The sequence below is a fragment of the Maylandia zebra genome, linkage group LG14 (genome assembly GCF_041146795.1).
Source record: "Maylandia zebra isolate NMK-2024a linkage group LG14, Mzebra_GT3a, whole genome shotgun sequence".
Classification (NCBI taxonomy): Eukaryota; Metazoa; Chordata; class Actinopteri; order Cichliformes; family Cichlidae; genus Maylandia; species Maylandia zebra.
In genome coordinates this window covers 744,794-760,249 of record NC_135180.1, presented here as the reverse complement: position 1 = coordinate 760,249, position 15,456 = coordinate 744,794, and the positions used below count along the sequence as shown (strand labels likewise).

The following is a 15,456-nucleotide window of genomic DNA, read 5'->3' as shown; positions in this document are numbered from 1 at the left end:
TCACCGCCATGAACTGTACCTGCAGTGTCCCTAGAAAAACACAGTTTACTGAGCCAGCGAAGCTACACATTATGCCGGGTACACCCCAACCTGCGCAATACAGCTATGAAATGCAAGCTCAGGGCTATTTTTCCCCAACACCTCGCATGGTAATACCAGCACCAGATGGGGGGTGTGGGCTTTGTAAGCATGGCCAGGGTCACAGTTCAAAACAAGCCACGCCAAAAGCCTGTAAAAGCTGCTAGAGGCCCAGCCCCTGACCCAGGCACAGTGTTCCACAACGGAGGCCAAGATGTGATGTGTGTCCAGATAGTAATACAGGGACGGGAAATACGGGCCTTGCTGGATTCTGGTGCACGGCGGAATGTGCTGCCCCTCCACTATTTTAACACCATCCCCGCAGAGTCAAGACCCCAGGTGCAGGCATTCATTGCTCAGACTCTACAAGGCATTGGTCCAGAGGGATTGGCCGTCCTGGGCGAGGTCATCCTGCCTGTACATGTGGGGAGTAGTGTTAAAAATGTAGACTTTCTTTTGGCCGACATGGCTGAGGGCACTGAAGTTATCCTGGGGCACCCTTTCCTGCAACAATCGTGCGCTTGCTTAGACTACGGCCGCCAAGAGATAACCCTGTTTAATGAAAAGATACCATGTTTTGGCTTGTGCCCTCAACCCCAGGTGCTTGTTGTTAGGGTGGCACGCACTACGGTTTTGGAACCAGGCTGCGAGTATGTGGTCCCCGGGTTTTCCAGCTTCCATTGTGCCGCTCATAGAGACATGATGCTAAGCCCCACAAAGGGCTTTGTGGAGAAGCACCAAGTACTGGTGGCTCACGCAGTTGTGCAACCTTGTAAACCCTCTAGCATCCCAATCAGAGTCTTTAACCCTGGGGCCGCAGCTGTCACCTTAAAGCGGGGTGCCGTGGCAGGGGTTCTTCAGCCGGTGCAGGTCCTGGAGGGGTCGGGGAGTCACCCACCAAGGGTCTTGGCAGCCCTCGAGCTTAATGGTACTCCCCCTGCTTCTGTGCCAAGCCATTTGCAGGCCCTTTACGCCGAGAGCAGCCCCGGTTTGACTCACGTTGCCCGCTGCGATCTGGCAGGCCTGCTGAGGTCCTATGGTGATGTCTTCTCCACTGGCCCAAATGACCTTGGTGTTGTCCAGCATGACATCCTGACCACGCCAGGGCCACCAGTTAAGCACCCGCCGCGCAGGATGGCAGGGGACAAACAAATAGCGGCCGACCAGCAAGTACAGCAGAGCCTGGAGGCTGGGCTAGCTCAACCTAGCAATAGCGGTTGGGCTGCTCCAATTGTGATGGTGAAGAAGAAAGACCAGAGTCCCAGACTATGTGTGGACTATAGACCATTAAATGAGCGAACCCTTAAAGACGCTTATCCCCTGCCACGCATCCAGGACACCCTTGACACGCTTTCCACTGCCAAGTACTTCAGTACACTAGACCTGACTTCAGGGTACTGGCAGGTAGAGATGACCCCCAGAGCCCGAAAAGCAGCTGCATTTTGTACCCGTAAGGGATTGTTTGAGTGGAATGTGATGCCGTTTGGACTGTGCAATGCACCGGCCACATTCCAAAGGCTTATGGACAGAGTCCTGGCTGGGCTGCAGTGGGAGACGTGCTTAGTGTACCTAGATGACATCATTGTCCTGGGTCAGGATAGCACCCAGATGCTGGAGCGGCTCGAGCAGGTGTTCATCAGATTGCGTGGAGCCAACCTAAAACTGAAGCCATCTAAATGCTGCCTGTTTCGGGAGCAGGTGGCCTATCTGGGCTGGAGGTATTTCCACAGATCCCCAAAAAGTTCAGCAGGTGACGGACTGGCCTGCACCGCGGACCGTCACAGAAGTGGAGAGGATTGCAGTCGATCTGATGGGACCGTTGAACGAAACAGAAAGGCATAACCGGTTCATATTGGTGGTACAAGACTATTTCAGCAAGTGGGTGGAGGCTTATCCAGTCCCCGATGGACAAGCACCCACGGTGGCAGAAAAGGTTGTTGCGGAGTGGGTGTGTAGATATGGAGCCCCACAGTCTCTGCATAGTGACCAGGGCACCAACTTTGAGTCAGCTGTGTTCCAGGGGATGTGTGAACTGTTCGGAATCAAAAAGACGCGCACCACGCCCTTTCATCCACAGTCCGATGGCCAGGTAGAGCGTTTTAATGCTACCCTTCAGAAGGCCTTAGCCACCACCGCGGAGCGCTGCCACTGGGACTGGGATATAATGATCCCATATGCTGTCATGGCTTATCGGGCAACTAAACACAGCTCCACAGGACTGACCCCAAACATGATGCTTCTGGGGCGAGAGATAACCGAGCCTATTGACCTGGTCGCGGGTCTGCCGGCTGACGACACCCCCAACTGCACTGCACCACAGTATGTGGTGCAACTCAGGGAAAGGCTGGAGCTTTCCCACCAACTGGCACGGGAGGCTCTCGTGAAATCTGTTGAGCGTGCTAAGAAACAGTACGATAAGAATATCTGCCAAGTTCAGTATCAAGTCGGCGCTGCAGTGTGGCATCTGATCAAAGGGACCAAGAGAGTGCGGCACAAGGTTTGCAAGTTTCTGCCTTCCTATGAGGGCCTCTACTTCGTAGTGGGCCTGCTGGATGATTTGGTCTACTGCATTAAAAAGGGGCCCCGAGCAAAGGCTAAAGTGGTTCATCACGACAGACTCAAGCCTTATCACTCAAGAACGCCGTTGGACAACAGCTGGGTCTTCCAAGACTCCGACCAGGCAGCACCTATCGAGGTGCCTCCTCCAGCACTCGATGAAAGCGATTCTGACATTGATTTCGGTCCCTTCGATTTGTGGGAGGCCCCAGCCGGGGCAGATCAACCAGATACTGGTGCTTCCCTGAGAACTGGCTCTCCGCCACCCGCTCTAGGAGACGGTAGCGGGTTGCCAGCCAGCCCTTTTCAGCCTTATGTGGATGGGGCTGAAGGACCAGGACGTCACCCTTCCTTCAGGTCCACACCCTGTTCCAGACCACAGCGTGTGCGGCGGGCGCCGGACATGTTTGGTGACTGGGTCAGTCACTAGGCTAGTATGTCCTAACTGAGTCGGGGTGTAGGCGGATCGCTGCCCTGCTCAGTCGTTCAAGCAAAAAAAAAGAAAAAAAAATTGTTCATGTTACATATATTAAGTGATATGACTGTTGTAGATTGAGTTGTTACAGGGGGCTATTCTTACATGTACTGTTGGGCTTGTTTGTCTTGCTGTTTCCTGGTAACATGGCTGTCGACGGGCTGCAAGTTATTGTTTGAACTGTTTATACTAATGAAGTAAAGCTAGATATAGGGGCAAACGTTCAGCTGTAGTGCCTTAATGTCGTGCCGCATCTTGGATAATATGGGCATCACCTCTGAACGCTCATGGATCGATGTAAATGCTGTTGTGTGTGTGTGTTTTTTGTCTTTCTTTATGAATACTGTATATGTGAAGGACGGGATATGGACATTGACTTGCACCCTCCTCAAAGTGAACCCTGTACATTCTATGTTTTTTTTTTTGTGCGCAAGATATGGACAGTTGTCTACTTCAAGATTGTTCCCTTCTAAGGATCGCCATTTATGGACTGGGGGCATGACTGCTGTCCCGCATAGAATGCTGTATGTTTCCTTGTTAATGGGGGGTTCATGTGCTGGAATGATGTTAAGGGTTTAATTATTTTATGTCCATAAAACTACTCATCTACTCATCAAAGTAAAAGATCTCTCAGCAACATTATGCAACATTTTAGGCACTATTGCCCCGATCAGATCAGTGAGCTGGGATGTTTTATTCTAAACATGAACTACTGTTACAGCAACAGACATGGACTACTGGTGTCCCACACAACAACTCAATGTCCACTATGTGAAGGAGCCAAACACATGTCTTCTCCTCTTGTTAGCTGAGATAAACTGAATCTATACTGTCCAGTCTCTCCTGGTGGACATGGCAACACGTTATTCATGGTTACATACAATTTTAGACTGATGTGGGCCAAAGCCTAAAACGATGTGCCGGGAGTTTGCTGTTCTCCCCGGTTCAGATATTTGAAGTTTACACAGCGACATTCTCGCCTGAAAATTTTTTAAAAGTTTATTTTGCAACCCAGAAAGAGTAACAAGAGGGGCACTGAAATTCGGGATTGTCCGAGAAAAAACGGGAGGGTTGGCATGTATTGCCTTGCATAGCCTGTAACGTTATTATGATGGACAGATTTTATGAGTGAACTTGACTTTAAGTGACTTACAGGTTTCCTTGAAAAACACTTTCTTATATCCAGGTTCTTTTTGCTGCCGTCCTCCTCGCAGCGCAGGATTGCTGCTGCTAAAACTAAACAGAGCTCCCTGAAAGGCACAGCCAATCACATTGGCCATATTTGTCACATGATATAGGACTCCAGTAGAGAACGTAATTCAACTCTTTCTGCACCGCTGGGTGAATGAGACGTTGACAGATCGCTTTTTTTTATTTCTATCGGTTTTGTTTTTCTTTACTCGCAGAGATCAAATTATTGGTGGGGACGATTCAATAATCGCTGGATATTGGTGGGGACATGTCCCTTCCGTCCATGCCAAATCTACGCCCTTGGCCAAACCCTACCCATTACCTTGTGTGTGTTATGGCATGCCTTGCATTGAAAAACCATCAATAGAATCATTTCTATTGACTTGCTCTGAAAATTATGTTTGTCATTCTCATCATATGCAGATTTTTGCTGCACCCACCAACATATTAGCATGGTGCTGGTGTGCTACTGCTGGTTTTAGTGTTGTGTTCAAATAAAAATAATATTGAATGAGTACACTGACATACTGTAGACTGATCCTGTTGGCATATGTTTTTATTGTGACAGAGAGGAAGTGCTGGACTATTCCTGTTATTTGCAAGTTTAGCGGCCTCGACAGAATTTGAACAATTCCAAAACTTTTTCTTTTGCACTCATCACGTTGATGCTCTCTGAATGATAGTGCTTTCTGGATGTTTCACATATTTACTGACTGGTGATTTTTGCAAGAATCCAACAATTCTACAGTTCTAAGGTTTAAATTTAAGATTTAATCTATTTTTTTCATACCGACCAACACAGCCAACTTTACCCTCACCCCCTCCACCTACCACCCTGTACAACTGCTCATAATGAATTTACAGCTTTCTCACTGGTATACATGCAGGCATTGAACAGAGCTCCAGGCCATTCATCTCATTGCGGCCATCCCCTGTACTAAAATGCACACACACACACATTTTTCTTCTCTATTTTCCTGCTCCTCTTGCATCACCCCACCAGCCCCCTACTTCTTTCTCGCCTACTGGCTCTAATATCATTCTGTCTTCCTTTCGTTTTACTTCTTTAGCCAGCATGTCTCAATATGACCGAAGCTTTACTGAGCATGTAAATTCATGGTGGCTGTGTGTAACCACTGATGCAATATGTCATGTTTTTGATATTCATCCTCACCAGTGAAGGTCCAGAGTGGAACCGTTGATGTCACTGCTCCAGTGACTGGTGCTGCATCTTGATTTTATCGTATTTTCAGTAGCCTGGTCTAAATTCCCATTTATCCATCTTCTTAACTGCTTATCAACTCAGTGCTGAAATCTAGTCCAGCTGTCATAGGGTGGAAGGACACATCCTGGACAGGTCGCTGGACAGAGCCATTCCTGATTACATTCACAGCTAAATAAACACCTGTTGGGTTTTCTCTGCCTGTATTATTCTAGGGTCTACCTTACAATATAAAGCTCCTTGAGGCGACTGTTGTTTTGATTTGGCGCTGTGTAAATAACATTGAATTGAATGAAGGAGAATTAGTATCATGGGATATATCAAACTTGGATATTGAATATGTGCTTTTTGGCTTTACATTTGGAATGGAAATATAAGAATGTGTGTGAACATGTCCTGATTTATGAAGTTATGAAAGATTCAAGGCTGTAGACATGCAAACGTTTTCACAATGCTCTGCCAAAGCTGTTGTACAGAACAAACCCGCACACACACATAGCTACAGACACACATAGGTCAGTCGTGGGAACGTTTTCCAGATTTGGTTTCTCTTATATGGAATGACCAATTCTTGCTCCATGTCAGGAATGAGTAGTAATGCATTGGGACTAATTGTTTGTTCACTTACTGCCCCAAGCTGACAGAAAGGCAACAGAAACTAAAAAATAACACACAGTTCAACCAATGTAGGTGCCACAACTACAGGAAACAGGAACCTGGGGCTGTATCAGTGGTTCAGGCTGCTGCTGGTGTAATCGTCTTGGGGAAACAGTTTTGCCCCACTTTGGGCCCCTTGATACCAGCAGAGCATCATTTAAACACCACAGCCTACTTGGGTGTTGTTACTGACCATATTCACGCCTTTATGACTGCAGTGTATCGTCTGTTTCCAGCAGATTAATGCTCCAGAGTAAGTTTGGACAATTGTAACAAGCTTGAAAGTCGATACTTAGCATGACTAACTTTATTCTCTAACACAGCCTGAACTCTGTTGGGCAGGTAGTCAACTTTTCTCAAGTAGTCTTGAGCAATAGTTCTTCCTTGTATATCGGATGCCTTATTAAGATCCTGTGTCAGGTCCTTGTTGGCTTTTTTCTTGTTTCTTACAGTCATGACTGTTAGATGCCGTTTGTCTGCTGTAGGCTTTTCCCATATGGGAAAGAAATAGTAAAAACTTATATGTGATTACTCATGAAAGTGGCCACTTTCTCATTACTTTCATACATTGTTTTAGTAAGTATACAAAACATACAAGTTTCATTATATAACTTTTTAAGGGATCTTATATCTGTTTTCACTCTTATATGCTTTTCATACAAGTTTTTTCAAATCAAATCAAATCACTTTTTATTGTCACATCACATGTGCAGGTACATTGGTACAGCACATGTGAGTGAAATTCTTGTGTGCGAGCTTCACAAGCAACAGAGTTGTGCAAAATACAATAATGTAAACAAGCAAAATACAAGAATGGCTACATCTGAAACTAATAAATATATGTACAATATATAATAGTATATGCATTTCTGGATGTGTATACTAAATATTTTTCTACGTGTGTGTGTGTGTGTGTGTGTGTACACATATTTACAAATTAAATAGAGTAAACAATAAATAAAATAAATAAAATATACAGAGTTGAGACATGTGCAAAACAGTGGCGTTACTGTACAGTATGGAGTGCATAATGTTGAAGTTCCAGTAGTGAAGCTGAGGTGTCTATGACGTGTTCAGCAGTCTGATGGCCTGATGGAAGAAGCTGTCTCTCAGTCTGCTGGTACGGGACCGGATGCTGCAGAACCTCCTTCCTGATGGAAGCAGTCTGAACAGTTTATGGCTGGGGTGACTGGAGTCCTTGATGATCCTCCCCGCTTTCCTCAGGCACCGCTTCCTGTAGATGTCTTGGAGGGAGGGAAGCTCACCTCCAATTATCCGTTCAGAGCACCGCACTACTCGCTGGAGAGCTTTGCAGTTGTAGGCGGTGCTGTTGCCATACCAGGTGGTGATGCATCCAGTGAGGATGCTCTCAATGGCACAGTGATAGAAGGTCCTGAGGATGCGGGGGCTCATGCCGAATCTTTTCAGTCTCCTGAGAAAGAAGAGGCGCTGCTGCGCCTTCTTCACTGTTTTGTTTGTGTGTACTGACCACGTAAGATCCTCAGCCAGATGTACCCCAAGGAACCGGAAGCTGCTCACTCTCTCCACAGCAGCGCCGTTGATGGTGATGGGGGTGTGTACTTCTCTGCACCTCCGGAAGTCCACTGTCAACTCCTTTGTCTTTGCGACGTTGAGGGTGAGATGGTTGTCTTGACACCAGTGGGTCAGGGCGCTGACCTCCTCCCTGTAAGCCGTCTCATCACCGTTGGTGATAAGACCCACCACTGTAGTGTCGTCCGCAAACTTCACAATGATGTTGGAGCTGTTAGTGGCTGTGCAGTCGTAGGTGTAGAGTGAGCACAGGAGAGGGCTCAGTACACACCCCTGTGGAGCACCAGTGTTCAGTGTGATGGGGGATGAGGTGATGCTGCCCAGTCTGACCACCTGGCGTCTGTCAGACAGGAAGCTAAGGATCCAGCTGCAGAGGGAGCTGCTCAGTCCTAGATCCTGCAGTTTCCTGTCCAGCTTCGAGGGAACGATGGTATTGAATGCTGAGCTGTAATCTACAAACAGCATTCTCACATACGTGTCTCTCTTCTCCAGGTGTGACAGGGCAGCGTGTAGTGTCAGGGCTATGGCATCATCAGTGGACCTGTTGTGGTGGTATGCAAACTGTAGAGGGTCCAGTGAGTTGGGTAGTTTCACACAAGACAGATACAAACTTTATAAGATTTATATATTTCTTTTCCATATGGATCTGTCACGAGACAAAACAAGCTCTGGGATTGGACTTTCATACCACAATGTAATGTTGCAGAGTTTTTGATTGCAGAGCAAGTCTTTTGCTGAGCTTGGAGAGACACCTAGTGGTGAAAGGGTGTTACATATGGTAAAAATCTGAAATACTTTGAGTGCTCACAAAAATGGATTTAGAAAGAACCTAACAACAACTTTGGCATGTATACAATTATATATGAACCTTAAATATATATGTAATTAAAATAAAACAAAGAATATAATCAATGACATTTAAATATATTGGAGATGATACTATACAGAATGAAAACTAGACTGTAGAGAATTAATTATGAGAAATGTGGAATGAAAATGTGAATATACAAATCTGTACAAACCCATATTATTTCCTTAGGTGTTGCTAGGAGACTGGGAAGTTGTTACAGTGATTTATTGAAATCTCCAACATACATACATGTACACGTCAAAAACTTTGAGCTTTAAAGTCAGTATTTATTAGGACGACTTTTACTGTTCTGCACAATCTGACATTTCTAAGGCAAACATTCTTGTCATGTGTTTAATTCGTCTCCAGGAATACTTCTCCAAGCTCAAACATTGCTTCGTTCTTCCCTGCTTTTAATACAATCCCACAACGCTTTAATAGTGTTGAAGTCTGGACTCTGATAGTGTCCCAGTGTGTGTTTCTGTCCAGATATGCTTTTATTTCATTGCCCATGTCGTTGGGATCAGGCTAAGAACAAAAGTGAAGCCACTACCAATCAGACATTACTTTCTGGGCGATCGTGGCTCAAGAGTTGGGAGTTTGCCTTGTAATCAGAAGGTTGCCGGTTCGAGCCCCGGCTTGGACAGACTTGCTCATTGTGTCCTTGGGCGAGACACTTCACCCGTTGCCTACTGGTGGTGGTCAGAGGGCCTGGTGGCGCCAGTGTCCGGCAGCCTCGCCTCTGTCAGTGCGCCCCAGGGTGGCTGTGGCTACAATGTAGCTGCCATCACCAGTGTGTGGATGACTGGATGTGTAAAGCGCTTTGGGGTCCTTAGGGACGAGTAAAGCGCTATACAAATACAGGCCATTTACCATTCTGTTTTCATAATTCCATCAATTTTGACAAAACCGGTGTAAACGACCACGGCAGACCCAGTGGCATTTTAACCATTCTTTATTAATACTGGACGGTTGCTGTTCACAATACACGTAGAGCTGCAGCTATCCCGCTGCCCGCTCAACATCACCACAACAACAACGCCAACCACAGGACCCAGTACAATATTTAATTCGGCGGGGCGTGATTGCGGTTGCCATGCAGGTGCGTCCGCCTCTGCACGGCACCGCAGGCCACGCCCCGCCACAACCGGTAACACCACTGACTGAAATGCAGCCGAAACCATGACAGGCCCTCCACAGACGGTGGTGCACAGAAGTTTCCCTTCTTTGCAGCCAGTGAGATCGTTTCTGCTGATGTTTCAGTGAACAGTGAATGCATCACTCAGTTTCTGTGTCGGGTGTTCTTTCTCCACTTTTCAAATTTTTAATTCACTTGTTAATTAATGCAAATCTTCCACTAATAGGATTTTCCATAGATTCAACTCGAGAAATGCAAACAAATGATGTGTTTTTGCAAATCCTGCTGTAACAAAGTGTTTAAAATGCAATTTAGAATTGGATCTCTGCTAAACTGTTTACGTGTAGACGCAACACTGGTTCATCCTTTGAGTTGGACGCCTTTTCTCCTTGAATGATTCAGAGGTCAGCGTTGACTAAAATGAAGAACAATAATGATACAAGCAGCCAGCGTCTTTAAATGTCTGCCTCAAGGGAGACAAATTATAAAGGCTCAAGATTTTTGCACAGTATGAAATAAAAACTTAAATATGCAGCGTATCTACGGAAACTCTGAACACGTACAGTACAGCACCGATTGAAAATGGGGGTGAAATTTATGCGTTGGTTATATGTAAAGAAAACTACTCAATATAGCGTTAAGCTAAACAATATAAACACTTTACTCTTGTGAGTGTTTGAAGAATGAAAACATAACTCGTCTCTTAATGAGGCTAAAACCTCAAATCTGTGATATGACACAAAATTTCATGGTAAGGAGAAACACAACTTTTCTTCCATATATTAAATTTTATGACTCCATATGCATGTAATCGTTTTCCTAATAACTGTGCGTGTGTGTGCGTGCGCGCGCGCGCGTGTGCGTGCGTGCGTGCGCGTGTGTGTGTGTGTGTGTGCGTGCTGGGGGATCATATCTGCCAGCTCTTGCATCGATGCTGTAGAGAGACATGGATTTATTGTGACGTATTCTCCATCAGAACAGCTTCACGCTCTGTTTTTACATTGCATCAAACAACAAACAGAAGCCTGAATCAATAGATTTAATGGCGCTCTCTGTCAGCCCAGTACTTTTTTATTCTGATAGTTCACTTGCATCTCTCTCCTCCTTCTGCAACTATTGTGTGATATTGCCTCATGCACTTGAAAGGCCTACGACTGCTAGGAGAGATACCAAGAGATTTCACACACACGCCTTCATACACGCACGCCCTCTACGAGCTGGGACACGAGATAGGCAACTTGTGTTTTCTGTTGACTGCCGGAGCTCGATACGACTCCACTCAGCCCCGGGATCAATCAAAACACAGGAAACGGCACTAAAATATTAGGGGGGGCCGTACTTGTGAATTCTCTAAACGCACTCTCCGATTGTGCGGTTGTTTGGACTCGGTGCGAGCTCCTCAGGCTCCAGGGAATAAGGTTGTTTTCTCACAAAATGGTCAGGTGTCAGTCAGAGCCTGCCATCCAGCGATGAATCCTGGGACTAAGACTGACTGCACTGCAGCCAAAATCAGAGGGCTGAGACCTGCAGTTTGGGGGCAGGGTGGAAACATAAAGGGAGGGGCACGGGGGCTTTCATCTCCATCTCTTAATCCCAGCCCGCTCTTATTCGCTGTGTGCGCACTGGGCCGAACGGGGCTCAGGGTGTCGTGAGCAGAAAAACAGTCAAAGGCAGAGGTGGATGATACTACATAACTGGTTTATTTGGCTGTCATTGACCTGATGTTTCATTTCCTGACATTGACATCGACTATTAAAAGGACCTGAATTTCAGATACATCAAATTGATCAATTGAAAACAAAATTCCCACAAAGTCGTACCCAACAACCGTTTATTGTTGCGTCAACAGGTGATTGTTCATTCGCAAAATACAGCCGGAAGAGAGGGAGAAGGACAAAAGAAAGCCAGCGAACGCTCGTGTCTCGGAGCAGAAAGCAAAACCTGAGCATGAATCACACTGACGGAGGGAGAAAAGTCGCCAGCTGATGAGAGGGAGGAAGTCAACTCAGTGAAACTGACGCAGTGGAGATCTTGAAGCCATGCAGTTAACAGAATATTGCCTTCAAATAACACTCGCACATGCTTTTCCAAAATCAAACATGCATTGGGTAAAGAGGTGTAAATACTCAACAGTTTAGCAATACAAATTCTCTAAATGTTGCTGATAATGAATATTTGTAGAGCATGTTACAAGTTTTCCAGCAATCCCTTTATTCGGTTGATTGTTGTAAGCAAATGATAAATGAACATCATTAAGTAAAAATAAAATAGAAAATAAAATCTAGATTTCGCATGGTTCTGCCTCGATGCTGCTGCTGCTGCTGACGCATGTCACAAAAAACCACAAGTAAATTCAGTCACTACTACTAATTCAAAGAGCGTTTTGTAAACGATCCTTCGTCGTGAGCGCAAACTCAGTCGTCACAAGGCTGCGAGTGCAGTTCGGATCACAGTGGTCACGGACAAGTTCAGCATCTCCTCTGGAAGCCGCCTGGCTAAGGCTGGTTATAGTTAGGTCACCCATTTGGAAACGTCTGGTCTGTACGATCAGTCATCCTCTCAACAATTACATCATTTTATTTGTTTTTAAGAAAAGAACTACCAAAATCATGCAAACTACCATTTGTGAGACAAAAACCAGTTGGTGCTCTTGACTTGATTTTTCTCTTGGTGCTGGCTGGGCAGGTTTGGAGGTGAGGTCGGCGTGGGCGTCGGGCTCCTTTCTTTCTTTTAGGCACTGCCGTCCTGTTTGAGCCGCTGGCTGCGAGCCTTGTAGACCTCGATGAGTAAATCTTTGACGTACTGTATTTCTCGCTCCACCGATTCCGCCTTGTCACGAAGCTCCCGGTTCTGCCCCTCGAGACCGTGCAGCTCCTCCTCCAGAGAGTCCAGCTCCGCCCTCTTACGCAGCCTGTACCTGCAATTAGGAACAACGTGTGTGGTTGGTTTCACAGATTTTGCTGCCTTGCAACTTTAATGTGGAGTTGAGCGTGCGTGGCCTCTGAAGCTAAATGACGCAGAGGCAAACAGCTCCCTCCCTTGAGACAATTCAACTTTATTCACACGGTCCCGAATCACAACAACAGTCGCCTCAAGGCGCTTTACATTTACATAAGGTGGACCCTGCAACAACCAACTGTAGTTATTGTACAACTGAAAAACCCACTGTAGACTACAACTGTGCTTGCTATTTTAAGTGAAACATGCCGAGCTGCCAGACTTGTAGGACTGCTGAGGTGGGGCTGCATTTGGCAGACAGCGAGGGACTTTCCACGTCCCTCCTACATTTTTCAGGACATTTAAAGCAATGCGGTGGCTGCTTTATGCAACACCATGCTGTACATTTAAACTACTATTTCCATCACATCCTGCACATTTGAACAAAGTCAAAGCGTGTTTACCTGTGAGCAGCAGTTTTGTTCTGGTCTCTCTTCTTCTGCTTCCTCTCGCCACTGCTGCCATCCAGAGACACTGCACTCATCACCAGAGCTGGTTTCACAGAGCAGGGCTCATCCTTTAGCCTCTGGGTGGGGCGATGGATGGGGCCACCCAGCAGCGGCCCCTCGCCCTCCCCTCTGGACAGACATTCGTAGCTTTGGTCTGCAAGGCATTCCGGGTAGAGGTAGTGGCCGTGTTGGGGATCGACAGCCTGTGCTTGTGACGGCTGATCTAGGTCACCTATAAAGCTATGGTAAGGTTCTGTGCTGGCCATGGACTGGTGGAAGTATCCGTCACCGGCCACCATTGTCTCTTGGGGGATACTCCCGGAAAGTCCTCCGTCTTTGCTGCAGTGCAAGACCTCAAGCCCCGTGCTGTCGTAACTTACATTGACCTTCACATTGTGCATCAACTGTCCCTCTCGCTTGTGGTGGCCGTCGTACGAGCCACCCAGACAAAAACCTCGAGCAATCTCTTCGCTGCAAAACATTCCTTCTGAAAAACAATAACTCTCCTCTTCCTTCAAAGATAAAGCACATTCTCTCACCTTCTTGATGCTGCCCAGGCTGTTCTTGCTCACCGTCTTCAGCGTCGAGTAGTGGTTCACAGACAGCTCTGTACTTCCTGAGTAACATCCCCTGGAGCCCCACGTATCAAGTCCAACTTCATCGGCGACTTTCACGGTCTCGCCGAGGATTCTTCGCCCGTTGTTGTGGTGGTGGTAGCGGTGGTGGTAGTTGTATGGAGCGGGTCTTGCGATTTTGCTTCTGCTGATGGGTCCGCCGCAGAAGCTGGCCAGGTCCAGCTCCCCTGTTGCCAAGGTAACAACCACAGGGCTGGCTTCTGATTGGCCGGTCCCATACGAGCCATAGGGTAACTGGTAGTAAGACTGGGAGCCCATGGCTTGGGCGCCCTTATCACATTTTGAAGATTTCTCCAACTTGTTTGCGGTGGATGTGGACTCGGAGCGGAAGTAGTCCTCGAGCTGAGCCAGCTCCTCCTGCAGCAGAGAGGTCATGACCTCCAGATCCGAGGGCACCTTGACATCTTGTTCTAACGGCGAGGGCGGAAGAGATGAGCTTGGAGAAGACTCGGTCGTAGAAACAAATGAAGACAAATCAACTTTTTCCGTCATCCAATCAGAGTGACCATCACCTAGAAAAATTCAAAACCAGAGGAAAGCGTAACGTAACGAGCAAAGCAATCCATTCTATTTTCAAGTGTTTGCAAAAAACGACTGAAATTAAATCTTGAAATTTAGGAAAAAAAAGGAAAAAAAATGTGAAATAAGCAAAGGCTGAGAGAGTAAATGGAAAAATAAAATAGTTTAAATTAAGCAATACATCCAACTAACCGATCATCTGAAAATGATTGAACAGCATCGTCTGCATTCGATAAATATCCACTTAGCTGTACTCACTGTACGACATTAGCCCCGTGCTGCACTGCGGCTCCGACCTCGGGATGTGGAAAAATAAAAAATCGTCTTGGCCAAACTCACCAATTAAGTGCTGCCTCTCCACTGGCTCCGCCCCCGTCCGTGGCCGTGATTGGCTGGGGCTAGCCTGTCGGAGAAGGGGAGCGCTGAGCTCGCCTGTGGAAACGGGGGGAATTTTCCTGCGAAGGATCGATGCCGCCATTGTGTCTTCTGCTTCGATCGAATTGTTCAAAAGCACGAACCGTGCGCTGGCTGGATGAAAGAGTTCTGGAAACACCTGAAGACCTGCGGGAGGGAAAAATTAGAACGTTGCATTTTTTATTAGCCTCCAACGGCCCATTTCAAACTTTAAGTAATTCAAAAAAAATTAATTTATTATTTTAAAAAGGTAATTACAAAATAAATGCACATTAATTTTTCATCATTTTCAGTTTAATGAATCACCCAGGTTTTCACCTCCAACTTAAAACAGACTTTATTTGAAGCCATTCCTGACTGATGTCACAATTTCAATTTAAAACTCTCAGTTTAAAAAAAAACATTTCAAAATATTAAAATGATTACAAATCTTATTTTTTAACTTTTTCTATAAATAACATAATTTTACAGAATGTAGGCAGAAACATCTGTTGCGCACTTTCAAATCGAATCCATTCAGCGTGTTTACACTGTAACAAGCCAAGTTTGACCAGGTCACTTTACACAGCAACGAAAACGCCCGCAAACAGCGGGAAACAACCACCGGACTCACCGCGCGGCGTAACGCTGGCTGCAAAGTGTCTAAACGTGTTTGTTAAGTAAGAAAAGACGCGTTTCTCCCAACTTTCTTTTACTCCTACGAGGCTAAAAGGCACTTGTACTC

The 15,456-nt window shown here is 46.2% G+C and overlaps 1 protein-coding gene across 2 annotated transcripts in view; it reads right to left on the bottom strand.

The window, feature by feature from the left end:
- Window positions 1-11,395: 11,395 nt before the first annotated feature.
- atf5b (activating transcription factor 5b) overlaps window positions 11,396-15,456 on the bottom strand; it is a 4,703-nt gene continuing 642 nt past the window's right edge. For both annotated transcript variants that reach the window (XM_014407709.4, XM_004537933.5), the window contains exons 2-4: window positions 14,658-14,879; window positions 13,120-14,311; window positions 11,396-12,635 (exon numbers count right to left, since the gene is read on the bottom strand). In XM_014407709.4, coding sequence (XP_014263195.1) covers window positions 12,449-12,635; window positions 13,120-14,311; window positions 14,658-14,796 — 1,518 coding nt within the window. In that variant the 5' untranslated portion in view covers window positions 14,797-14,879 and the 3' untranslated portion in view covers window positions 11,396-12,448. The remainder of the gene's footprint in view (window positions 12,636-13,119; window positions 14,312-14,657; window positions 14,880-15,456) is intronic.